The following is a 27095-nucleotide window of genomic DNA, read 5'->3' on the forward strand; positions in this document are numbered from 1 at the left end:
TATCCTTTTTGTATTCTCGGCATGGACGCAGAGATCTTCTGTTGCTAGACACAGACACTCTATGGCTCTCTCACCAGCATCTCATTCCATTTACTCATGCTTGTATCACACTGGGTCACAAAGAGAAGAGACTCACAAGTAGCTCTTTGTTTGAAAGATAATCATTTAGTCACAGCTATATTCACCTGACCACAAAATCTTCACAGAGGCATGGATACATTACAGTACTCTCTACAGTTTTAGTGTTGTGCACTTTTGGTTTGATAGAAAAATATATAGAATAATAACTACGATATCTACAGCATACTGTATGAGAGAGAGAGAGACAGCACAGGACTGACATGCACAGTTTGCTTTTGTATAACGTTTATACAAAACATTGAATAAAGTTTATGCAAAAGCGGAAAAGAAAATATTTATTATAAAGTCCCATGGAGTATTTTGGAACAGCTTTAGTTTGCCCTGACATATTATTCTCTGGTCTAAGGTACTGGATTGTACTGGTAATCATCTTATCAAATCTTAAATTTGTTCCTTACAGTAATTTCTTGTATCACATATTCATCACAGCTATGTGCTTCAGGTAAGTCACTGGTCAACTGCACGTGAACAAGGAAACTAAAAAATCTACCAGGCTGAAACATGGCCATTCCTTAGAATATAAAGGAATATATAATACATATAGTATGGAAATAAAGCAAATAAAATACACATAGAGCTGTTTAAAATGCAGATCTACAGTACATTTAAAATGTGGGATGAATAGGGCAATAGGTCATTTAGATATTCTGAGTGACTAGTTTTATAATGATCAGTTTGACTAGTTTTATAATGATCAGTGTTCAAACAACAAATTATTGTTGTGGTGGTGTGTGTGGTGGGGAGTGTCATTAGACAGTTTCTAAGCATCTTTTGAGATGTAATTTGTATAGTCATCAAATGAGCAATGGCAGTACATGTCCATGATTTAGCAGTTACGTCATTGGCAAAGTGCAGAGATGCAATCTAATGTTGATCACTAGAGAGAGATCACTAGAGAGAGACTAGTCTCCTTATACACTGTCGAAATATGTGACTTATACTGTAGTGACAGAATACATACAACATCTCTATTTTCATCCATACCATTCATCATACAAGGATACAAGGAAGTTTATTGTCACATGCATATAGTTACTGGATGTAAGAAATGCAGTGAAATTATGTAAAATTATGTCATTAACTTCAGATCAAGACCAACTAGTTGCTTTTTAAGGATTTACCAGGTAGATAAGTGATATCTAATCGGCTCTCCGTCTAGGACAAATTGTGGGCTTTTTTCACCTACATGTTCCTGAATACCTCCTTTGAGGACATATCACCACAGTCTATGGCATCAGCACCATGAAACTGGGACCACCTGACCTTCAAAACCTTGACATGCACATATGTTCCACTGCATTATGTGACTGTGGAAGACTGTTATGTCAGACAGGGTACTAACAGATTATAAGTATGTAAACACTCCCTCTAAATACCTTCTCGATTTGAATAATATAGGCTATTATTTGCATAAATGATGCCTAAGTTACTCACAAAAATCAGTACAGTGGACGTTATGGGAATAACTGGTTAAGCATGCTTGCTGTGTTTGAAAAAAAAAACCCCAACATAGACCAATAGACTAATCTGAGTCCTCAATAACTAAACTGTTCCTTTTTCGAGAGTGTAGATGTATTAATGAAAGGCAGACATACCTTTGTTATTTTCTACAGTATGTTTCTACGACCAAATAATGGAAAAATAATCAAAGATATTCTGAGGAAGATAAAATATCCAGTGTAAAGACAAGAAGGACCCAATCCAACCATGGGAAAGGTAATCTAAAATTTCTGATAAGTTATTATACATCACAAATACAAAAATCTCTTCACAAAATGATTGCAATTGCATGTAAATAGTAAATACATGTGAAATACAACCAATATATAAGTTCATACACACTGAATCAGGAGTACAAGGAGGGCAGAATTGTATTGTTGATTTTCAGAAAGGGCTTATCATGTATGCATCAAACAGCTGTATGTGGAGATTAATACTGGGCATGTTTTTTATATTTGTGCTGACTGAAGATGTATTGTGGATCAATCCACTATTAAAAGAGTGATTGTAAAAACTGAAACAGGGTTTGACAGGATTTAACTTTTGGTAAAAAAAGGTTAATATGTTTTAAAGGTGCAAGTTTGGCATCATACAGTTTGCAGGCAGGCATCTGACATTAGACCTGAAGAAAAAAAAGAAGAAATACCAAAGAGATCTTCATCTTCATGAATGATAAATCACATCAGCATATAGGGGACAGTTTACAGATAGCACCATATTGGCATAATATAACATATAACCTCTAGAGTGCTAATATAATTCTGGAAGCTCTTGTTAAAAAAATATAACCGCAAATCACTGTTTGGTAACATAGCAACATATAATGAAAGTCACATACAGCCAACAATGATATTTGACTGATTTGTCCAAAGAGTAATGCCTGTCCCTTTTTTAATTTCAGGCCATTTCTGCTTAATAATGTATTTACCACATGTCCTCAGTCCATCAAATGAGAGGCTTTGTATCATCTATCAGCTGTTGCACTCTTTACTTTTCTGACTCTCACAGCAGCTGGAGCTTTGGGTGGTTTCCTGGAAGGCATAGTCACTGATGGCTGTGCTGTGGCCCCTTCCTTAGACCTAGTTCTCTGCTGGAGGGGCACAGTTGTGCTGGCTGGATTTGGCGCTTTATGTCTCTGCCTCTCTGTGGCCGAAGGATGGAGAGGTGACCGACATAGCGAGGGATCAGCGGTCCTGTGGGTGGAGCCAGTGCTGTTGGGGTTGCAGTGGGGAAGCGTGTGGAGTTTCCCACCAGGTTTTGATGGGTGTGCTTTTGGGGATCTGGGCTCTTTCTGCTCAGGGACACAGATGGGTGCCATTTTGTTCACTGGAGGGCTGAAATAAGAAATAACTTGGTCATAAAATAGGCCATAATAAAACTTGCATGAATGTGTATTGACCTGGCAATATTTTTGCAGGGTTTTGTACCCAGCAAACGAATAGCCTGGGCTGCTACTGGAAATGAGAGATGTGCTTATAAACCACTTATATGACCGTGTACCTTCAAAAAGACATTTATGATGTCATAAAAACAGACTAAACAAGCAAAACCTTAAAAACCTACTTAATTTGTTTTTACTAAAGGGTTAGTTGATGCTAATTAAATGCATAACATGTTAATGCATGATCAAATGTGAACTAGTGAATTCTGCTCAAAGGCAATAGAAGCCATTTTGGAAATGTTAATGTTTTCACTGATTAGTTGGAATTGTATTTCTTTGAAATGGACACTATAATAGTTAGTCTCTCTTGGTGATTTGTGTGTTTGTAATGTGAAATGAAACATTCCATACGTTGTGGATTAAATTAATTGAAACATATACAAACCGTTAAATCCTAATGAAATGTTCCAAAACACACTAGCATATATGGAGACCATGAGCTAATGAGTTTGTAATGGCTTCTATTAGTTGTTGTTTTTTAAATGAAGTAATGTTCTTAGCTCTAAAAGTCAAAAGCTAGTTAACCCACTGGATGTTACTTGTTGGTGCTCTCCTGGAGAAGCTGGAGTTTGCTGAAGTCACAGGCACAGGACCAGCTGGCACCTTCGGGAGCACAGGAGTTTTGACAGTAGCTATTGGCTGAGGAATCCTACTCCGCATTGGCCTCTCTCCCTTCTCCTCTATGGTGTGTGGACATTCCTCTGAGCCCATGGTGGACAGGGTCAGAGACCCTGATGAGGATTTAGTTCTGGAGGCCTTCCTCTTCAGCACATTTAGGTGAGCCAGATCTGTTTGGTTCCCCTTATTGAGCAGCAATTCTCTGCAAGAGGCTGAGCCATCAAGATTGTTCCGTGAGATCAAGATGGGTATCCGACTTGTGCTCTTAGCGTGGCATTTTGATACTACCTTGTGCACTATCTGTTCCTGAAGTGCATCTTCTTTGGGATTATTCAAATTCACCATCTCAGAAGACCCTGGTTCTTCCAGATTAACTGATATTAGAAGTGGAGGCTTATCAGGCAGAAGAACAGTCTCAATTAAAGACCCACTGACTGCTGGGAGAGGCTTCTCTGTAGCCTTTTCCCGTTCAGCAGAAGGGTCATTCTCATGATCCCTCCCAATTTCGCTCTGCTCCTGGTTGACATCTTTTGTCTGGGGAGGACTAGAGGACATGACATTCATGTGGGTTGTTTCTGCAATATGGACAAAAGTTTGCTCCACTTTGGAAAAAGTGGGTGATGGAATTGAAGCATGAACAATGGATGTTAGAGTATGTGGACCAGTGGATGTGGTGACCAAAAGCTTGGAAGTGTGTAGGGTGGTAGTGCAGGGTGAAGCTCCAATCTCTAAAACACCTTGATGTCCTCCCTCTGCTGCTGTCTGGGCATGCTCGGTCAAAGGAATACTTCCAAACGTTCCGTGATCTGCCTCTATAGCCATCTCCCTATTGTTGTTGGACTTCCTTATGTCTCCAGGAGAGACCAGGACCAGAGTTTTAGAGATGTCTTCTGCATCTGGATCTGGGTCTGGGTCAGGGTCAGGGTCAACATCTACCTCAGCCACAGATGAGGACTCCCCGAGGCGCTCCTCGTGGTCATCAGCCATGAGGGTGGAGGGAGCGCCATCTTGACTCCGCTCAGTGCTCCGGTCACTAGCTTTGCTGCTGGACTCACTCTTGGTGACGTCATCGTCTTGGGGCCCACTGTGCTGGGTGTCCGGAGGAGTGGCAGCATACGTGCGGCGCTGGTGCAGAGAGCCGGTCAGCATGACCGTAAGGAAGTCGGCCCTCTTGGCCTGCAGTTGTGGCAAAATGTAGAGGAGCTCTTTCTCAGAAGATTGAGCCTTAGTGCGGTACTCAGTTGGAGACAGCAGAGGAGTGTCATTTGACTCCATCGCTTTAGGTGACAAAACCTACAGGGAAACAAAAATCATCTTACATATGCTTAATATTTATCACAAGGTCACAACTACACCATTATAGCAAGATGTCTTGATACTTGAGGCTGACAAACAAGACAAGAGTTAAAAGAGGTGACAAAAAGGTAACAGTACATCAAGACAGATTCTTTGTGTATTAGGAAATAAAAGCTAAAATCTATCTATTTTATATAAGCAATGTCATAAAAGAACACCATGAAAATGATTTATTCCCCATACCAAATTATTTTATTGTAGTTTGGTTGTATACAAGCTTTTCAAGATTGTCTACAATACATACATTAATACAAAAAGGCACAAAAATGCTTTGTGGTTTTCCCTTTTTTGAAAGCACGCAATCCAAGTGGTTCCCCATTTGATTAACCACACTATCCATATGGACTCCACCAACATAATAACATGCTTCATTGATAAATAACTATATTTTATTTTTCATATCTATCTATTTACACCATATTTATCAAAATCTTTAAAATACATGCGTTACCTGTAAATATTACAAGCATCCTGTACAGTGATATGTGATACAAAAGAAATTCGCTTTAATGCTTACAGTATATTTTGATCATACATTGAAAACTCAAAGATCATGGAGCTAGTCATTCATCTGCCAAAAGGTGGACGTTTCAACAGAAGTTAAATTTAAAAGCCAGCAGTATTTTGTAGGATAGTCATTAATAATAATAATAATAATAATAACAATAAAAACATTGGTTTATGATGCCTGTGCTGACGTATGACTGTTGTGGTTCTGCTTATTCATTTTTGTAATAGATACAAAAATGACTGAAAAGCAGATGGATAAAACATCACTCTTCTGTGCCTGAACTACAGCATTAGATAGTTATCTTTGGTCGGTGACCCAATTCACAATTAAAGAATTACCTTCATCATTCACAGTGGGAAATATGAATATGCCAAATGAAAATTCACCACATATAAATCTCACTTGCAATTTTATCAGTCAATCTTTGTTTAAGATTCTGTAAATGAAACCATACAAATGTGGGACAGTATATCACTTTCCTTCCTTCTTCGTCTATTCTACTTTCATTTCCTCCTCTCATGTCAATAAGAATTTGTAATACTATGCATTTCTCTTTCTCTTTTCAAATATTAAAAGAAACAGGATAACAGAGGTTCAGCAATAACAGACAACTACAGTTTTAAGAAATAAGTCAAACGAAAAGAAAAACAGAAGACACACTGGATACACATCTGTTCCATTTGAATTTCATAGCTTGGAATGAAATGAATAGTGCAGCAAAAAGTAATGGTTTGAAACAGAAACATTTTTGCACAAGGCATCCAAAATTTTGGAACATCCCTCAAAACATATCACATTCATACATAAGTTGTCTTGAGATCTTACCATGTTTCTGATGAATATAACATGCAAATAATATCATGTAAGACAACTTTATTTATTTTTTCTTTCCATTATTGGCTTTTGTTGAAATGGGAAAACAGCATATTTATAAGATGTAACACTACCTCCATGAGGAAAAAACATGTTAACAAGTATACCTTTATCCTGCCTTTATCCTGTGACCAGTTATTGAGTCTTACACAGATGTGCAAAAGAAGTGCAAAGATTTAGCAGCTTGACCTTGCGCATTACAAAGTACAATCACTTAGTAAGAACCAAGGCAATGACTTACAGTAATCAAAACAGTAGCTTTAGCTTTAGCAGATTTCACTACAGTGACATGGTATGAGAAACAGTCATTATTGGAAACACTCATTTATCCTATTGGACACACTCAAGAGCCTGTATACAATCAAAACAAAAGGCTATGTAACTAAATAAAAGAAAGCATCAGTGTAGTCTGTGTGAAATGCAAGACCTGCATGTAGTGACTGTATTTTTGTTTTTATTTGTCTTTAAATGATTACATTACATTACCTTATGTTACCTACTCAGCAATCTTATGTGTGGAATCCCTATAGAGCAAAAAAGGACACTTTGGTACCAGTGAGACCTTCCTCTTGACATTTCATACATTATTTTCATGCAGAAATCTATTGTGTTTTAACTTTTAGATATATTGTAAACAAATCAATATTTGCTTTTAGTAAATCATGAGAATTCCATTTTTTTGTGATAAATATATGTGCAAACAGGAAGCTAATGTGAAAGGCAAAATGTTCAAAATGAAATTAGTGTTGCATGCCTTTTCCACGGTAGCCCTTGACACATGGTTCTAATGCAAGTCTTCAGCTTAACTTGACTCACATTGTACATCCGCTGTGTCAGAAATTAGTAGCATGAAGCACAACTAACACCCTATCAACACATCGACCACAAACCTCATGACACTAACATATTCTCAAGCGCTGCAACCCCCGTGCCACTGGAACACCTTTGCAATGTAAGCTTAATCACAACTCACGCATTTATTCTTCTAATTATGTCCTGACATGTTATACTGTAATATGTAGTGTTTTTGTTTGTATATTACAAAAAAACAAAAAAAAACAATCTTGACTCCATCTAGAGCTGAAAAAGCACTCAGTGTACAGTACAGCCGCTCCTCTGGCCAGTGCTAATAGATACGTTTGCATTATTGCCTTACTGTCTGTTGCATCACTGTCACTGTAGGCCATGGCTAACTCCTCTCCTCACTCCTTTGGGTAAAGTGCAACAGTGAGGTAAAGTACTCAAAACAACAACTGAACACCACATGGAGCCCAAATCTTCTGATTCATTGGCTAAACAGACCATATTCAATCATCCACTGCTACAGGGCATGTTGTCTGCTCATGATCACACACACACAAACAACAGCTCAACATGTTTTTAGTTTGACACTATATTCTATAGCCCTAGTCTAGGTCAAATACTTTCTACTTGGACAGCATATTAAAAAAACAACAACAATGGGAACACAAAACTTCATCACCTGCAACCAGGAGTAACAGGACAAAGAAAAAGCCAACACTCACACACACAAGAGATATGACCACCCATCGATAACAAAACCCATCAGCTCTCCTGGAAAAACTGGCATACATACCTCATTCTGAAGAGTTACAAATCGGACCCCTTCTTGAAGAGCTGAGCAATTGAACCTCTACAGTACATTCCACACTAGCAAGTTGTACTAGATAGAACTCCAGTCCTCATTCATTAACTTTTACACGTGGTATAGACACATTTTTTAAATCAATTGCGAAGTCAGTATCTGGAAGACATGTATAAAATGCAGCACAAGTAACAAGCTCCAACATAAATCTGTTGCCTGCCTTCATGCTCCATACATTGATATGCTTTTCCAATGGTTGGCTCAGGTAACAGGAGCTTGGGTAAAGTTTTTCCACTTCAAATCTGCAGTAATATATTTATTATTTTTTAACAACATTATTATTTGCAAAGAATGCTCCATGGTTTACTCAACCCTCTTACACAAGAAGTAACTTGAAAGGCTACCTACAAGATTCTATCATTCAAACAATTAGTTTATTTTAGTTTGTCTCAGAGGCAACAAATTCTCCACGGAGCCCTAAGCCAAACTGTGACTTCTACCTGACTCACCGGTTCACACTAAACTGAAATAAATATCTGGTGAATAAGAAACCAGTGTGCAGCTATAGTCAATGAAGGAGAAGGTGCACTGTACACATGACTTGATACAAATGATGTGTTATTTTTAGCAATAGCTAATGGGCATTTAGTTTACATTTTCATTTCCATTTAAGGTACTTATGAACACCAATAAATCAAGTGGTATTTGTCTGGTACCGATACCTGTCTGTTCTTGGCATGATTCTTGAAATAATGATTAAAAAATGACTGAGGTACACAAGTTCCACCAGTTTGAAAGGGCCAAGATTCTTTGATGTAAATATTGGAAGTATTTGTGTACAAGTGTGCATGAGTGAACTCCTTGCATAAGCATCCAGCCAACAAAGCAATAACTTCTGGCCTCAATATTCCCCTTCTCTAGCTTGAGCTGTCTCTAATGAGCCTTGCAAAAGAGAAATACAATTTATTGCATTAGAACACCATTTTTTGTGTTTTGGTGGGATTAACATTTCAGTCCGTTTAGCTGTATGTATTTTTTTTAACGTATATATTTGGGTCTTCGTCTGTGTGCGCTATGATAAGTGTGTGTGTGTGTGTGTGTGTGTGTGTGTTGGGGGGTGGGGGGGTATGTGTTTGTATATGTGCAAGTATAGGGAAGTGCTTAACAAATATGAGGAGAGTAGAGGAAACAAGCAGAAGGTGCCTTTAACTGGCATTCTTGTTCATGAGTTTTGCCAGCATCTGCTGGATCTGTGAGCGGGACACGTTGAGCATGGAGTGGCGGCTGCGTGGGCTCCCGGGCGTCTGGAGAGGAGCGTGGCGGCGGGAGCTCCAGCGGCCTTGTGCATGGGCAGGGCTGCTCTCCGCCGAGCGGCTGCGCTGGATGAAGGAGGCGTTGGAGGCGTGAGGGTACTGTTCTGTCTCCAGTGTGGATGACGAGAAGACGTAGGATGCTAGCCGCCGCAGCTGGTTAGGCCTCGGGCCATGCAGCCTGTCCTCATCCAGCTGGAGAGACAAGATAGATGAGAGAGAGAGAGAGAGAGAGAGAGAGAGAGAGAGAGAGAGAGAGAGAGAGAGAGAGAGAGAGAGAGAGAATACAAGTGCACATATTAGTTTTGTGGTGAACTATTAACATACTGTATAACCTATACCATTCTATCCATGCAGCACAAGGGAGGAGAAACACTTTCAGAAAGGAAGGCATCACCTCTTTTGGTTTTAACAGACCACCCAGACTCAACAGAACCTAGACCCAGACTAGGACATTTGCTAGAAACAAAGGGAGGGTGTTTTATGGTGCTTCATACTGAAAGGAGGAGGAACAGCTGAAAATGGGGAGGCTCTCTGTTGCCTAGAAGGAGACCCTACTACACAGACTACACAGGTCTTTCAAGACTGACATTGTGTCACCACTGGGGAAGACAATATTTTGGCTGGTTCATATAGAGTATGCAAGAGATGACAGTATTGATGCTTTGCTCTGATGCTGCTCAGAAACCATTGCAAACGCAAACAGTCTGGAGAGAACAAAAAGCAGTACATCAGGCACACAGACACAAACACACAAATCAATAGATGGGTTTATGATGGAAACAAAACCAAACCAAACTCATGAGATATTGAGAAAAGAACAAAAAAGTTCATCTTTAAAAACAGACAGAGGAGGGACTGTCCTAGACTGTGCTTACCGCAAATACATCTCTCTCTCTTCTTTTGCCGCTCCCTTGGTATTTTCTCCTTGGGTGAAATCAACTTGTCATACTTTTGAGCGACACAGTAGGTCAGACAAAGGCAGCAGTTATGTGAGGAGTACAGAGATAATGGTGGGAAAAGCAGGAGTCCTTCACTCTTTCTTACTGTAAAATTGGAGCGGCATGACTAGAAGTGCATGAGTAGAAAATGTTGTGAAATGGTGAGAATCAATAAGTATCTTTGAATGTTTTCAGTGAATTTTGTGTCTTCATTAATGTGGTTGATGATGCTTTGCTTCCAATAGGATGGTAAATACAGACAACTGACTGTCAAATCAACTGTCAACTGATCAATTAACGCAAGAGGAATTCGAAAAGTTGTTAACAACCCTAAATCTTTAAGTAGTGATTCACTCTGAGTTTTAAATGTTCTGAACATTGACTGTGGCTTTCAGTATATAGTATATTAGTATATATATATATATATATAATATATATATATATAATTCTTGCAGCAGACGCTCCGTGAACAGAACGCTTCACTTAAAGGAGAAATCTGGCCGATTTTTACATGATTCTCGATTGCTAAACGTCGCTTAGTCCTGTCGATACAGTAGGAGCTGCAGCTAACGGCCAGTACTCCCAGTCAGCTACATTACAGGTCTGGGGACATCATCTAAATGTGCCTTTTTTGCCTCTTAACAGACTCAAAATGCCATTTAAAGTTCTGTGCAACATGTTTAGGGCATGTTTAGATGATGCCCCAAGACCGCCATCATTCAACCCGGGAAAAGTCATATAACCATTCCAATGACTCCGGAGCTGTTAAATTAGGTAAATTAAGCTAAAAAAAAAAAAACGACAGTGCACACAGTCACATCGCTAGAGGATTTTGAGGAGAATTTAGCTGAATTTGGATACACCTTTAAATCTGCAAGGGGCCAAGACTGTGAATCCACCATTTATTTGTAAGGGCTATAATGAGGACATCTTGCAGACCTATTAATCCACTGACTTCTGCTCTATGCTGTTATTTAACAAGACAGACTTCAAAATTAATATAGTCAAGATTGACACACTGTGGTCTTGACACCTAAACCTTTGCTAATGAGATGTGTATTTGTGTCATCATCATGCTGCAAGGCAAACACCTGAAAAATGGGATGAGGAAGCGGAGAGCCTTGGGATCTGACAAAATGCCAACTGAATGCAAGCACAGGAGCCACAGAATAATCCTTGCTTTCAAGGCTGAAGTAATGTCGTATGACTGAAAAAAATATAATCCATTGGATATTCAATGTGAAACTGTCATTTGGGAAGGATGCAAAATGTGCCATTTGGGAAGGCCAATTTCTTTCTATTGTGATTTTTAGGATGTTTTTTTGTGTGTGAATTATAACTGCAGTACCAAGGGAAATACATCTAATTTTCCTTTGCAATATCAGAGTGTAAAGGTTATGTCCAACAGATAATCAAGCTAAAAGTTCAGAAATGTCTATTTTGATTTCATAGGATTTTATGATGGGCAAATACTCCACAAATGTGTTACTTACAATTGTTGGAATGACAAATTCACATTAAAATTCTTGTTACACCTAAGTAACTAATACAGCGGCATTTGCATCTCAGGAGATTAAAAAAAAAAAGAACAGCAACAAAGGAAACCCATTGTGACCACAAAGTGTTTTCACTACAGTATAAGAAAAATTCCTTCGACTGAGGGGCAGAAAATTTGCATGTCAACAAGATATTTGCACAACAAGTAAAATGCAATGAAAAATACATCATTCCTCATTAAAGTGCTGTCAGTATGTCCGCAAAAAAAGATTCTTGATGAGTAATACCTCCAATATGCTTATCTACATAACCTGTACACTTGAATTAACACTTAATATAAGACTTTCTTTCTTTCATTCAAGAATTGAAGTAAGGGCATTCTAATTTACATTATGTCAGATAATCTAAATAATGTCATATTCATTTACAATCTAATCATATTCATTTACTCTCTCTCTCTCTCTCTCTCTCTCTCTCTCTCTCTCTCTCTCTCTCTCTCTCTCTCTCTCTCTCTCTCTCTCTCTCTCTCTCTCTCTCTCTCTCTCTCTCTCTCTCTCTCTCTCTCTCTCTCTCTCTCTCTCTCTCTCTCTCTCTCTCTCTCTCTCTCCTCTCTCTCTCTCTATATATATATATATATATATATATATATATATATATATTTAAACTACTTTTTCAGCATTTATTTTTGCCTCCATAGAAATTCGAAAAATGTCATACTATTAAAAAATAAAATACAAAAATAAATGGAAATTAGGTGGTGGAATACAGATCTAAATCAAATATATGTTTAAACACCTTCATGCACTGCGTATGATGGATGAAAAGTATTCAAATTACTTTCCATTTAAAAAAAAAAAACATAGGAACTCTGTCTTTTTAAGCAAACCCAGCATGGAATGCTATGTGTGGATACACAATGAATCTGTAGCAGGGCTATCTTTATCTAGGGCTATGCCGAGCTGGCTGGGAACAACATATTCTCTTACCGGTCTGTGAGGTCCTGTTGGGTCTGACTCCCTCCTTCGTGGCAATGAGCTGCTTGGTGACTGAGCAGGACTATCTGTGGTCGACTGACCAGCTCGCGCTCCACTGATGCGCTTGGACACCTCCTCCTCAGTGACAGGCAGCATGGACCGGGCCCTGTCCCCACCTCCTGACCAACTGGTTTTGGGTCGCACCGTCTGATCCATACACATCGCTCCCCTTAGCCTCCTCCGCTCATCCTGCTCCTCCAGGGGCCTCAGCTCTTCGGGGTCCTCGTCTGTGGTGCCAGACGTGGTGGGCTCTGCTCCTGGGTGGAAGTCCCTGAGCTCTGTCTCTTTGTCAATGATCACCCACTCCTTGCTATCAAAATCCTCCTCTTCGGCAAGTGGCACAGACCCAATGAAGGCATTACTGTGGGCCTCTTGGTCCACTGATGCAGAGGCTTCCTGTCGACCACTAGCCAGTGGGTTGCCACGGCAACCATCCAGCGAGAGCATCTGTGCAGGCTGGGAGGAGTATAGATGCCGTGAAGGCGACCCTAGGATGTCCATGCGTGACCTGGATGTCCATTCACAAAACATGACACACACAAACACTTCCTTCAGTTTTGATTCCACTTGCTGTGAAGGGAAATAGGATATGTTCTATAATAATGCCTGTTATAGACAGATGTTTTGCCTGGCGCTCAAAATCTACAACAGTAGATATGGTGAAAGACAAGCTGAAGGTCAAGGTGCATTGGACTGCACAACAACCTCGGGGCTACTGTATTAAAGCCTTTCTTCTGTAGCACCTCTAAAAGAAGACAGCAAGAGGTCATCTGCATATGATAAGACTTCTGAGCCTCTTTTGAGTCTCTGAGAGGGCAATACTGTTTATGGTTATGGTCACACTTTAAACAATTTGAATGTGTTTTGCTGTTCCAAAGCCACCCACCTCTGTCCATAACCATCTCTCCCATCAGCAGCAGAGAGGCGGTCAGACTCTGGGCTGTTGATCCGGCGGTATCGGAGTGAACGCACCTGGCCACTGGGGGATTCAGGACATACCCCACGATTACACTCCTCCTCCAGCCCAGCCTGAGGGGAAAATGGTAAAACAAAAGCTGCAGCTCAAATATAGACAGGCAGTGTCACATACACCCAAGAGTTTGCTTTTAAGCAGTTTTTTGTATTCCGCTCACAGATTATCCAAACCATCATTTACCAGCATTACCATTACAACATTTCCAGTAAGAAAATATCTGGTAGAGTGACTAGCCAATATGAACAATTTTCCAAATTGTAGCAGATATTGGTATTCTTATTCATGGAATTTATTTCTACAGGCCATGTAGTGTATGAAAGGCTTATAAGACTACCCCAGTAAAAGTTCCCAATAGTTCTTCATGCACAGCACAATTATCTTAATCTCAGGTTTTCCTTGGATATTGCTTGGTATGGCAAAGGATGATAACTGCAGATGAGCAAGGCATCATTCCTGCCTTTACATCAAACCTCAAATGCTCCTCAATTATATTTCAGCATCTCCTGCACTTTTCACAAACTGGGATTTTTTTTGTTTCATCCACAACAAAGCTGAGGTGCACCCACTCTTAGAGAACATTTCTGGGAAAACGCAATGCTCATAAAAAAAAGGACATATTGAAGAAACATAAACCTTGCCAAGGTTTATCCTGAGTTTATTGCGGTTGAAGTCTGTATCTTCCCAATCTCCTTCTGTGGCTGTATGCCGTGAGGGCAGAACAGGAGGGGCATTCTCCTGGTCACTCAGGTGCTCATCCTGCAGCACATCGTCTGTGTTTTCACGCTGCATGTCACTAGGACCCGGGGTTATGTTCACCACCCTATGTCACACACAATAGAAATGATAGGATTGGTGGGTTTAGGGACTTTTAGGGTCTTGTATAAAACATGTGTCTTGTACTAATGCAGAGTTCAAATGTCAAAGTATTTATATTATTGGCATAATCACAATATAAGGTATTCATACTTAGCCACTGGGAGAACATGCATCATGTGTTAGTCTCAGTATGAACAAATATGAAAGCATATAACCAGTTTGCATTACAGTAATTTCTTGTGTATTAGCCGCATTGTGCCACAGGACAGTGTTTTATGTGAGTTAAAGAAACAAAACCATATTAATACCATATTAATTGCCCCCGTGTATTAACCTCATAGCTGAAGACATTTTGCAAAATCAATGTATAAACCTCAGCTAATAGTTGGGAAATTATGGTATACCACATTCAACCAGAAACTCTTCACACACTTTTATAAATGGCACATCATATTGGACTTTAAATTATAGAACTTAAGAGTGTCTGTTTGCACCGCTTTATTCTTCTATTCATCTATTCACCCCTTCTTCACCTGGGATGTCCTCTTAAAGGGAATATGTCCATAGTCACTTTCTTACATATGTATGCAAACACTGAATCTATAGCAGGAAGTGATTTCTCATGAAATGTGTTCATTCTTGTTTCATCTACTTCATGTACTCTACTAAGTCATGTTGAGATTTTAAAACAGACGGTTGACAGTATTCACACTAGGGGCCCGATTTTCTTTGGTGGGCAAAGTGCAAAGTCTGTCAGCTAACAAAGTTCTTATGCATGAAATAATGCTGTCGTGTGGCATATGGGAGCATTGAGCCGACTCATCTGTGTTTGTGCTTCAATGTCTTGCCCATGATGTTAACTAGCACATCCATTTTGCCTAGTTATTAAAACAGCTTTAGTTAGATTTAAGACATTGCACTTTGCCCATAAATCAAATGATGGCCCAGAAAAGAGTGGAATTTTTGTGGACTGCCCTCCTAAACACCCCTCCCAGTCTCACCCCATCATGGCTGCCGTCTGCCGCGTGTTGTGCTGTGGTGCTGTGGACGTGCTGTTGGTGGAGACCAGGGTGTCATTCCCACCTTTCTCCCAATCATACGGCTCATTCTCCGTTATAATCCTGTCCTTCATACTGTTGTCAAACACTGACATCAGGAGCTTCAAAAACATGAAATCCGTACAATTAGTTCTTATGCTACTGAAGAGTTCTGTGCTATTATTAAAAACAATGTTTGTGACATTTTAATGATATGATGAGTTTGTTAAGTTAAGTTAGGCTACTTTATCTGTCCTCATACACATTGGCATCGGAGGCATTTCAAACCTGGGTGGGACAAACTTGAGGGGAGTCTGGGGGTCCTCTCCAAGGAAATGTTTCAACTCAGCAGATGTGATTTTCTGTATTCTGGTGCATTCTAACAATTGGGCTACTGGAGAAGGGCGATATCTATTTCCATTCACATTAGGCCAACGTCTTGACTGCACAAGTGAACCTGGCCGATCCGAGCATTCTTTCCAGAGTGAGAGAAATTGTGCTGTGTTTGGGTTAAACCCACTTATTAACTTAAGTAGGCCTATCCCACTCGTTTTACCCCATTATAAAGGGCTTTTTACCTTGGACAACAGTATCCTACAGAAACGGACAGGCCCGGTGGCAGGGCTAATGTAATGCGAGTATACAGCCTACCCTACGGGATATTTTAAGGGAAAATATTAAAAACGGGAAGACAGCGGGAAAGTTAAAATAGGCCTACATGAGAAACCCGGAAAAAACGGGAGGGTTGACAGCTACAGTGGCTTGCAAAAGTATTCATCCCCCTATTCATTGCTTTAATAAATGGAATCTTTGTCCATTTAATTTGGCCTTTTTAACACTCATTTACAAAAATCCCCTCTTTAATGGCAAAGTGAAAGCAAATTTCTACAAAGTAATGTTAATTAATTAAAAATATATAATGCAAAATAAGTGATGCCACTCTGGAATGGATTGATGTAAATTTCTTAAAAGTGAAGTTAGCTTACCTGATAGTCTGGCTTGGTGTAGTAGTCAAGGCCTAAGACGTGCTCTAAGAAGACATGGAATTCAGAAGGCATGTGTTTCAGCAGCATCCGGTGGTCATAACGTTCCTTAATCTGTCCAACTTGTTCCTATGAGCAGTAGAAACAGTTGAATGAATTTGGAAATGCCAGATGTAAGAGACAAATTGATGCATTTAGTGTCAAAAGATAAAGGTGCCAAGTATTTAGAGTTCTCTGGACAGTACCTTGTCCTTGATTTTTCTCCATGGTAACTGTCCGACAGCGAACTCCACCAACATGTAAAATAAAGACCAAAGATCATCGTGGCGACCCATTTCCTGAAAGAAAAAGTAACAAATAAAACAAACATACACAGTAACCGCTATTCCATTGTTGTAAGCAATTTAATGTTGTAGATTTGCTTGGAAGTGTCTACTAAACACCACCCATTTGTAGTGCCCAGGTGCATGACCAAATGCTGAGCTATGCACACCACCCACCACATAATGTTACCCTGCTGCTTAGAAAGTCAAAATTCAACCCATCTCTTGTGGAGGACTACAAATAAGTCTATTTGAAGACACTGCAAACTTGTGTCACCTGAATTGTATTTATAAATGCCTTTTTTCTTCTGTATCTGCCACTTGTATCCCACAAAAAGGAAACTTTTTACATTTCAATGTCTACTTAATTTCAATGTCTACTTAATGGCTAAATACATTTCAATGTCTACTTTATCCATTTGCTTGCATTGTCTCACTAGTAAGTTGTATTGGATATGACTAATTCAATTTTACATGAAGGCGGAGAACATTTTCAAACTATTAAAAATGATTACAATAGTGTAGAGCTGTTGACAATAATCCAATAATATTAGCTATGGTAGCCCATAGTATAACCCTCACTAATGTTAGCTGCATTCTTTGCTGGTTTTTTTTTTGTGGTGTTAAATTGGTAGCTTGACTGAAATAGTCAAGTCAAGTCAAGTCAAGTCAAGTTTATTTATATAGCGCATTTCATACACAGAGGTCATTCAATGTGCTTTACATAAACTAAACCAAACAATAATAACAAATAAAAGCATAGAAGGGCATGGTAGTCAAAGAATAGTTCAAAAGGTAAAGATCATAATAAAAAGAAAACATAAAACACAAGGTAAAATCATTTAAAAATAAAGAATAATTAGTAAGCAAAAACAAAAACAAAGGCAAAAGTAGTAAAAAAGTAATAAAAGACAAGGTAGAATAATTATCAAGGCAGATTCAGATTTTGTAACTCGCCGCAGTTAGCAGAAAGCATCTGAGAACAGTTTGGTCTTAAGTCTAGATTTAAAACTGGCTACAGTTGGGGCCTTTTTGAGGTCATCCGAAAGTTGGTTCCAGAGCTGAGCCGCATAGCAGCTAAAAGCTGCTTCACCATATTTAGTTCTAACAGTAGGTTTTACTAACAGGTTTTTCACCTGGGACCTGAGAGGACGAGAAGGTGTGTACTGCTGAAGCATGTCTGATAGGTATTTAGGTCCTGCTCCATTTACTGATTTATAAAGCAATAGTGCTATAAAGTCAATTCTGTGACTTACTGGAAGCCAGTGCAGGGACTTTAGAATTGGAGTAATGTGGTCAGTTCTTTTAGTTTTTGTTAGAATCCTTAGCTGCTGCATTTTGTATCACCTGAAGCTGTTTAATAGTCATTTTAGGAAGGCCTGTGAACAGTCCATTGCAGTAATCAACCCTGCTTAAGATAAATGCACGAATGAGTTTTTCTAAGTCATGTTTTGACATCAGCCCTTTAAGTTTGGTAAAATTTTTGAGGTGGTAAAAAGCTGATTTAGTTATCGCTTTCATGTGGCTGTTGAAATTTAGATCACTGTCAATTAATACACCAAGATTTTTCACAGTATCCTTTGCCTTCAATCCTTTTGTGTCAAGGAGAGTGGCAACCCTAAGTCTTTCCTCCTTTTTATCAAATATAATTACTTCAGTTTTTTTCTTTGTTCAGCTGAAGAAAATTTTCAGACATCCAGGTGTTGATTTGTTCTATACACTGACACATAGATTCAAGAGGACCATAGTCGTTCGGTGACAGAGCTAAGTAAATTTGTGTGTCATCTGCATAGCTATGATATGAAATCAAATTATTTTGGATGATTTGTCCAAGTGGGAGCATATAGAGGTTGAATAATAGTGGCCCCAAGATTTACCCCTGGGGAACACCACAGGTCAGGACTAAGGACGTTAGTGTTGAGGTACAGTTTCCGATGGGAACAAAGAAGCTCCTTTCTTGTAGATATGATTTTAGCCAGTTGATAACTATAAATAGTAGTATGACAGTGTAATTTGTGTATAAGACTCATCGTCAGTAATAATTATCAATGAAAGTGAAACTATACAGATAGGTTATAAATTTAATTATAAACAAGAATTTACCTTTCTAAAAATGCAGTTTGGTTCTAATTTATTTTCTAATCTGACTGGTCAATAACTGATTGAAACACTTTAAATTTAGTAGTAACTTAACAAATAATGTTACAAAAACACCTGGGGTGGACCCAAGTTGACCCAAATCTGCCACTAAGCTGATCAGGTCTGAGAAAATACCCCTTTCTGGAGCACCAAAAAGGACAGCCATCCATATTGTGTGACAGTCGTCGGCATACTTAAGGATGCAGCAGGTGCCAATATATGGCTCAAAACAAAATGACAAAACGTACTTACTTTGTTTTTATGTGCATTGACCGATGCATATCGTACAGTTCCTCTGAAACCTGCAACTGTTCTTGGCTATAAAGAGAAAAAAATGATAAGCAACAATTAATCAACACTGCTAGCTCTACAAAGAAATACCTAAATACTATGTTCAATTCATGGGAATTTACAAAGAAAATAAAATGATATAGCACATGGTAAATTTATGGGGGAGAACGCAACTGTAGGTCAAGCTGAAAGTCAGGGGTCTCATTGTTCATGTTGATGTTATTCAATTCTTGTCAGTAAGACAGTGATCAGTGGCGTAAATCTAATGCTATGACAAACATTGTTTATTTTCTCATACAGTATTTGTCCTCAATCATTTGGTTTCATAACAGTTCAATCAATTTGGAATAAACACAGACCTCTAAGACATTTGCACTGAAAAGAAACTACAACATTATTCATAATTGTTTTGGTGTCTATATGTGTGGTGTGTACAGATATGTCTATGTATGTGTATGCAGAAGGTATGCTCAAGTGCTTGCCATTAATGATTAGCCTATTAGCCAGCTCAAAAGCTTGAGTGCTTAAAGAAGACCTACAGATGTCTAACACATCCGTCAATGTCACTGGAGACACTAATGGTTGCCTAGATATTTTTCAATCAAAGAAATGTTTTCATGCTACATGTAGCCTTTAGCCTTTAACATCTGGGCCAAACTTGGTGGCTACTTCTGTAAAGGGGTGGAAAAAAACAGCTATGCTGGCGCGTCGGGCCGTTTTACCACCTCGAACGTGCATTACTTTCTGTGAACCGAACACCGTGTACAGTAGTCCATTCTCCCTTACTAGTTACAGTATATTACTGTAGTAGTAGGCCTGTAGGTATAGTAGGTATTAGATGTGTCATTGTTGTATAATACTCAGGTAACCATTTTTCCTTTTTTAAATGAACAAATGCTCTGAGATTCATTTTAAATACTCTAAATTTAGAACATGATGTATGCATATATCTTCTTTCTTGTGCACAATGTTTAATATCTGTGGCTGGGAAGATGAGACCCCTGCTGAGAGGAACAGAGGTGAAGGGTCGGTGAGGGCACTCACAAACAACAGAAGTGGGGGGTCAGAGATCTGATGGAAACAGGTTCATACATGCACTTCAAATCAAAATCCAAAAGGAACTGCAACACAACATAAAACAGTGTCAAACTAAAAAAAGTTTCATGAAGATGAACAAAACATATCATTAACATCCCGACAGACAAAAACTGTGCTGATTTATGCAAATACATTGACTTAGACTTAGTTGGTGCTTTGCATATTGTGTTTCCACAAAGACCAGACAGGCCATATTGGCATTACAAACTAACCCCATGCATTTCTATGGAGGATTTTTTGAGTGATGTGTCTCCTCATTAGAAAGTCTCTGGCCTAGGCTACCCAACCACATATCCAGTGCTACCTCATTTCACTGATGCAACATCATAATCACATACGTCATTACATGTTTCTTAATTTTGGTGCTATTTCTAGGTCATTTAAGGATGTTTTCAACTTAAAAAAACATTCCACACTCCACTATGACTATTGTAGCGTAGTTAAATAATGACATAACGTTCAGGAAAGGCATCTTAAGCAGTAGTTGAATGCAGTGTATCGAATGTGCAGTTGGTTGTCATTAAATCACACTACACAAATTCCAGTCTTTTGACTTCACAATACCAACTACAAACATAACAAAGTTATTTGACAAAAAGTGCTTTTTTGCCTACCCTAATTCTCAGAGAGACATACGCACACAGGAATGAAAAAAAAAAAAATTACTAATGTTACTTATCAGATAGGGAGGGCTCCAAGCACGGCAAGCTTCAATATTCAACATTTCTAATAATTTTAAAATGTAGAATCATTGCTTAATCATCCTACATGTAAGACAACACATCACTTAGTACTTAAATCCCTTTTCATTCTAGGATCAAGGACAATGTCCTTGAACGTGGCCTATTTGTATCCTTGAACGGGTTCTATTTGTATCCTTGAGCTCCACAAGAGCTACTTATAAACACAAAGCCAACAGGAAGAGTCCATTGACACCACATCATGAACTGAGAGGAAAAGGATTTAAGATGACCAAGTAGAAAAAAGCTGTTGTGTGTGAATGTGACAACTCTACTACCGCAGAAGTACAGAACACATCAATTATCCTTAGTCCTTAAACAGAAGAAATCGTAGTAGAAAAAAGGAAGACATCTATTCCCCTACTGTAGCTACATCCAAACTACAACTTCTTCTTACATGATTTTATTGACCAATTCATATAATGATCACAAGGTCGCAAACTTCACACCAGTTCCAGATAAAGGTGTAGGACACCAGTGGTAGCTAATGGTTTGTAGACGCAGATATAAAACCTTATGGATAACCTGAATTAGTTACAGTAATAGCTGTATAGAGAGAGTTGAGTTCCATAGTGCAACTACATGTATATCTTATTTTATTATCAAGTATTTCACCAAAATTGTTCAAACTACATTACAGTAAAAAGGCACATGTATGTATATAGTGGTTGAAGTGCATTTCAATCGTTTTATAGACTAGCTCAAGATTTGTTGAACTACAATACCAGACTTCTCACAAATTACACTCCAATAAATCATCTGCATATTTGCAACTAAACCTGCAGAAGCCTGCATTCAATTCAAAATAAATAAAAAATAGTTGTTGTGATATCCATGTAAAGCTCAAATTTACTTAGTTACACACAAGATACATTTTGTACTAGAAAATAAAATAAACTTACAGGTCGAACCTCTCCATTTGTGTTTGTGTACTGCCGTGCAAGCCCAAAGTCCAGCATATAACATTTCCTGGTTGTTGAAGGCAATCTTCCCATGGCAAAATTTGACTGAAAAGGGGTAGTCAGTCAATAACCACAATTTATCAACTGTAGCCATAGCTTTTGTATCTACTCAGTGCATGATGATACACCATGTCACATACATGTCAACTGATACCTAAATGATAAAAACTGGATTGAGCAGTGCCCACATTCTGTGTGTGAAATGAGAAAATAGGACATACAGGTTTGATATCACGATGCAGGAAGCCAACCGAATGAATGGCTTCTATAGACTCAAGAATCTGTTTTCCTAAGCGAAGAGTTGTGCTCATGGTGAAAGTGCCACGAGGTTGGCTTCTCCTGAGATCTGCCAGGTTGCGTCCCTGAAAGAGACATCCACTTCATGTTTGTATTGTACATAGAATGTGCTGACATGGAATCATATAATGCAATATTCCATTGTATCAATGTTAATTAAATGTCTGCAGAGGAAGTTGTATTTAGTGTAATGTATTATGTATTAAAAATCCCTCACCTGAAGTTGCATAACAACATAGTTGAACTTATCATTTCTTCCACAGCCAATGAATTTACAGACATGATTTTTTCCTAAAAAAATAAAAAATATAGTCACATTACTTGATTTGTCCCTTCAATTATAACTGCAGAGACATACAAAGTGTGTTCCCATTGTCCACCATGTTGTTCACTAAATAATTTTGTAATCTACAGTACGTCCAAAGTGTGAAAATGTAAAATCTGCTTTTACACACTGTAATTCAGTGCAAATGCTGCTGATATTTGCAAAATAAATATGGGTTTAGCTTACTGGTGTTAGACAAAAACATAGACCAACTTCTTCAGCAGCAAAACCCTAAAAATTGGGTCATTCCTTCATTTTCAACTATTTCAACTTCTCTTTACATATGAACCAGACAAAGATGAACTTATGCAACATGATGATGGTTTGGATCATGGCACCCAAAACTGTAAACTGAATTGTGGCCTAGTTATTGCAATACCATAAAATACAGTCATATTACAGTGGCAAAGAAAATTATATGAACCCTTTAAAAAGATCTGTTTTTCCGCATTATTCCGCCCTTATGTAAAAAGGGAGTGCAACCTAAATTACTTAAAGGACAACTAAGAACAACCTAGGGACTATGTTTGGATGATAACGACAGGAAACTTTTGTAGGGGACCAAAACAAAGTTAATCAGAGTAGTTGGACAGTGTCCATAGACAGTAATTTGCATAACATTTGGTAATTGACTTAATTATTGATTAATTGATTAAGGTCATGAGAGTTTGATACCTGTCCCTGCCAAGACACACTGAAAGAATGCTCTTTAAAACCAGTCAAACCAGTCAAGATCTTTCCCAGAAATTCCCAGTTCAGATAGTGTAGAAAGGAGAATGTCATGGTTAACAGTATCAAAGGCTACAGATAAATCTAGTAGAATTAATACTGATGACTGAGCAGAGGATTTACTGTAACTACTCTCAATGCTTCAGTCACAGATATAAGAGCAGTTTGAGCTCTACTCTTGAAACTAGACTGCATAGGGTCTAGTAGGTTATTCTGATAAAGATCACATACTTGCTTGAAGATAACTTTCTCCAAAACCTTTGACAAGAAAGGACAAAGGGAGACAGGTCTGCAGTTTTTCACTTGGATTAAGTGAACTTTTCTTAAGCAAAGATGTAACCCTTGTCTGTTTGAAAGAAGAAGGAACTATTCCAGAACTGAGTGAAGCGTTAAACACATGTGTGACTGCTGGTAGAACAGCAGGTGTGAAGATTAGACTGTAGAAGATTAGAGGGTACAGGATCCAAAGGGCATGGTGTTGGACGACTTCGCTGAAGCAGTTGAGAGACCGCTTCCTCATCAAGAGGAGAGAAAGAGTCCAACAATGCCATCATGCCAACACAAGGCAAAGCCCTCCTTTTACAGGTGAAGTCATTCGCTCCCACAGATCTGCCTATTACTTTACCTGTCTTTCCCACCTGGGCATAAGACTCATTGAGTCCATCATGAAGACCAGGGTCTTCATCTGATGGGAAAGCAGGCACTTTCTAGTAGTTGGAAATCTGCGTCAGCCTTCTACTGATCTGGGTTTGTTGGTGGAGAGTTGATGCTCCAGTTTAGTTGCATAGTCAGACTTTGCTTTCCTGATTGCAGAACGTAGTTCATATTTATACTCATCCCTGTCTCCACTATCAACTCCACTGATTAGAAGCCATTAATAAAGACTAGTAATATAGCCTAGTAATATGGGTAGGCATTTAGCGCGTTTGAAATAATTAATTTGATAATATTTCTTTGCAGAGGAAAAGTTTTGTGTGATAGACGCCTGTCTCAAATACAAGCCGGTGCAGTTCGGCAATTTGGGAAAATATTTGATTTGATTTGAAGTGTTACAGTATTCAACAGTATTGGCAAGATGGACAATGCTTTAAAGTTATAGGGTGCACCTATTTGTTATTCGAAAGTAACACATCCGACTTCATTTAAGAGAAAACATTCTGCCTCCAATATTTTGTCCAACTTCTGTACATTGCAGGCAAGACTAGTATTAATATTGTGCAGGCTACTTTAGAAAAAGGTCAAGGTATATTAGTAGGTATATTAGTAGCACACAGCATACATCGTTATTACAGCACACAGTTTGAAGCATCATTTGTTAGCCAACCTTGAAGTTTCTTTAAAACAGCCACCTCCATCTTCAAGACTTGCTTTGGCTGCGTGGCTGACTCCACCTTCAGAGCCACATTCTCTCTGGTTAGCAGGTCCAATGCCTCATAGATCTCTCCAAATCCTCCACCACCAATCTTCTTCAGCTGAAGGCAATGAAAATGATGTATGCAGGGATCCACAAAAATGTATGAGACATTAACAAATAACACCAAGTTGATACAATTGTTTTAAATGTCTAAGGTTTTATTTTACACATCAGTAACTACTCACTTCACGCCATGATGACTGAGAACAACCCAAGGCAAGGAGAAAATTTCTGATTATGCAGCACTGCTTGGGGACATGGGCAACAACTTTCTACTGTGTACCAGAAACGTTTTGTGTGTATACAAAACTTTCTGATGCGCAAACAAACTGTTCTTGAATATAGTGTGTAAGGGCTGTCCACAATGGATAGCATCTATTTATCATGTTTATTTGTACTGACATTATAGGATCCAGTGCTAGCCACAGAGCCATCTCTTCTCACTAACCTGGCCAACCGCAGTTAATGCTGCCTCTCCAACACACCACAACATAAAAGAGAATGCTGGCAATAGTTGACTGCTAAAACATCAGTAGGACTTTACTGCAAGACTTTACAGCAGGAATTTATTAAATGGCCCCAGCATCTTCAGGAAATAGAGCTGGATCTGCCCCTTCCAGTAAAGTGCCTCAGTGTTTGGATGTCATAATTAGTGTTGTCACGATGCCAAAATGATGACGTTGATACAATACTATGCCTAAGTATCTCAATACCAAGATACTTTCAATACTGAAACCATACCAAGCCAAACCCCTTAAACACCAGTAATAGAACTAATAGAATAAGTCTATGTGACAGAACATGGCACTTAAAATTATTTTAAATCTGATAACAAATATGTATTTTATCCAAATCTGATTGAAAAGCCATTCTTAAGGTATTGTTCCTAACAAAATGAGTTAACGTAACCAGTGGTTAAAGTGATTTAGCAGGTGGGGGAACCCTAAAATCCAGTGTTGGTGCAACGGGGAAAAATTACTCACCGTTGGACAACATATTGAGTATCGTGGTGTCAATATCAATATCGTCGCGCTACATTGTTGGTATGAAAGAATATATTTATTATTAATTCATCTGAGGTGGCGGAACTGCGTTCGACCTGCTCACTGGTGCCCCCCCCCCTCCCACACACACACACACACTTTAACCCCTGAGCGTAACATTTTTAATATCAGGGTATCACCTTTCAAGTATCGGTGCATTATGCAACCCTGGTCATAACTGATGACCAGCTAAATTTCTCCGAGTATGGTATGTAGCCTCAGTCACAAAGTCATGTTGGTTTATACTGTACAATATTCGGCAGATCAGACCTTATCTCACACAATATGCAATACACATTTTTGTGCAGGCCATGGTTCTTTCAAATATCTCACTTGTGTAATGAGACCATTTCAGATTATTAAAAATAGTTTAGGGATCTTCAAAAAGCATTTAAAGACCCATCTATGCCTCATATCTAACTAATTCTTACAAAGACTTGGTTTGTATGTGTTTTTGGTTATTTTTATTGTAACGATTTGCTATTATTATAATATTGTGTCTATTAGCCTACTTATCATTAGTATTTTTATGTAGGGTATATGACTACTTTAAACTGTTAATTTTTACAGTTTAGACAAAAGTGTCTGCCAAGAACCAGAACATAACCATTTACCAAATTTCACTATCGGCCATGTCACTAAAACATGTTCTCCTCTGATCCTATGACATGTTTTGATGTGTGTGTGTTTTGGTATACACTGTAATTTGTGGAATTGTACAGAACACACACCTCTAAAAGAGGTTTAAACATCTGTGGCGGTTGTACTACACACCAAAGTCACTAGACCTGTGCTCTTGCAACAGTGAGGAAACCTGGCCCTGACACATTCTGTGAAGGGAAATGTTGTCATCTGCAACCCTGCAACCTTTCCGACCAGTACAGCAATCATTAGTACAAAGGCTATAGAGGTTGCATTGTCACAAAAGCACTGCACACAGCAAAACATGTGTAGTATTCCTCACCACTTTCCATCGGTCCTTCACCATGCAGTTGGGAGGCAAGATGTCAACCTGCTCACTGGTGCCATTCATATTGGCTTGGTCCTGTAGCGCTGGCGCTAGGCACTGCTGCCAGCCGGACAGAACCCGAGCA

At 38.8% G+C, this 27095-nt stretch overlaps 1 protein-coding gene across 1 annotated transcript; it reads right to left on the minus strand.

The window, feature by feature from the left end:
* Nucleotides 1-59: 59 nt before the first annotated feature.
* On the minus strand, nucleotides 60-27095 carry ttbk1a (tau tubulin kinase 1a). The gene is made up of 15 exons (XM_076281280.1): nucleotides 26966-27095; nucleotides 24869-25016; nucleotides 22708-22781; nucleotides 22415-22555; nucleotides 22134-22238; nucleotides 19355-19420; nucleotides 16886-16978; nucleotides 16644-16769; nucleotides 15622-15779; nucleotides 14438-14624; nucleotides 13715-13857; nucleotides 12781-13336; nucleotides 3612-4993; nucleotides 2642-2975; nucleotides 60-110 (listed from the first exon to the last, which is right to left on the minus strand). The coding sequence occupies exons 1-15, from the start codon at nucleotides 27032-27034 to the stop codon at nucleotides 60-62; spliced, it is 3633 nt and encodes a 1210-aa protein (XP_076137395.1). The 5' UTR covers nucleotides 27035-27095.

The sequence above is a fragment of the Alosa pseudoharengus genome, unplaced genomic scaffold, assembly GCF_046254945.1.
Source record: "Alosa pseudoharengus isolate Yale_2024_CS ecotype anadromous, Long Island Sound unplaced genomic scaffold, YU_APseudo_1.1 YU_APseudo_1.1_scf_1, whole genome shotgun sequence".
NCBI classification, from domain to species: Eukaryota; Metazoa; Chordata; class Actinopteri; order Clupeiformes; family Clupeidae; genus Alosa; species Alosa pseudoharengus.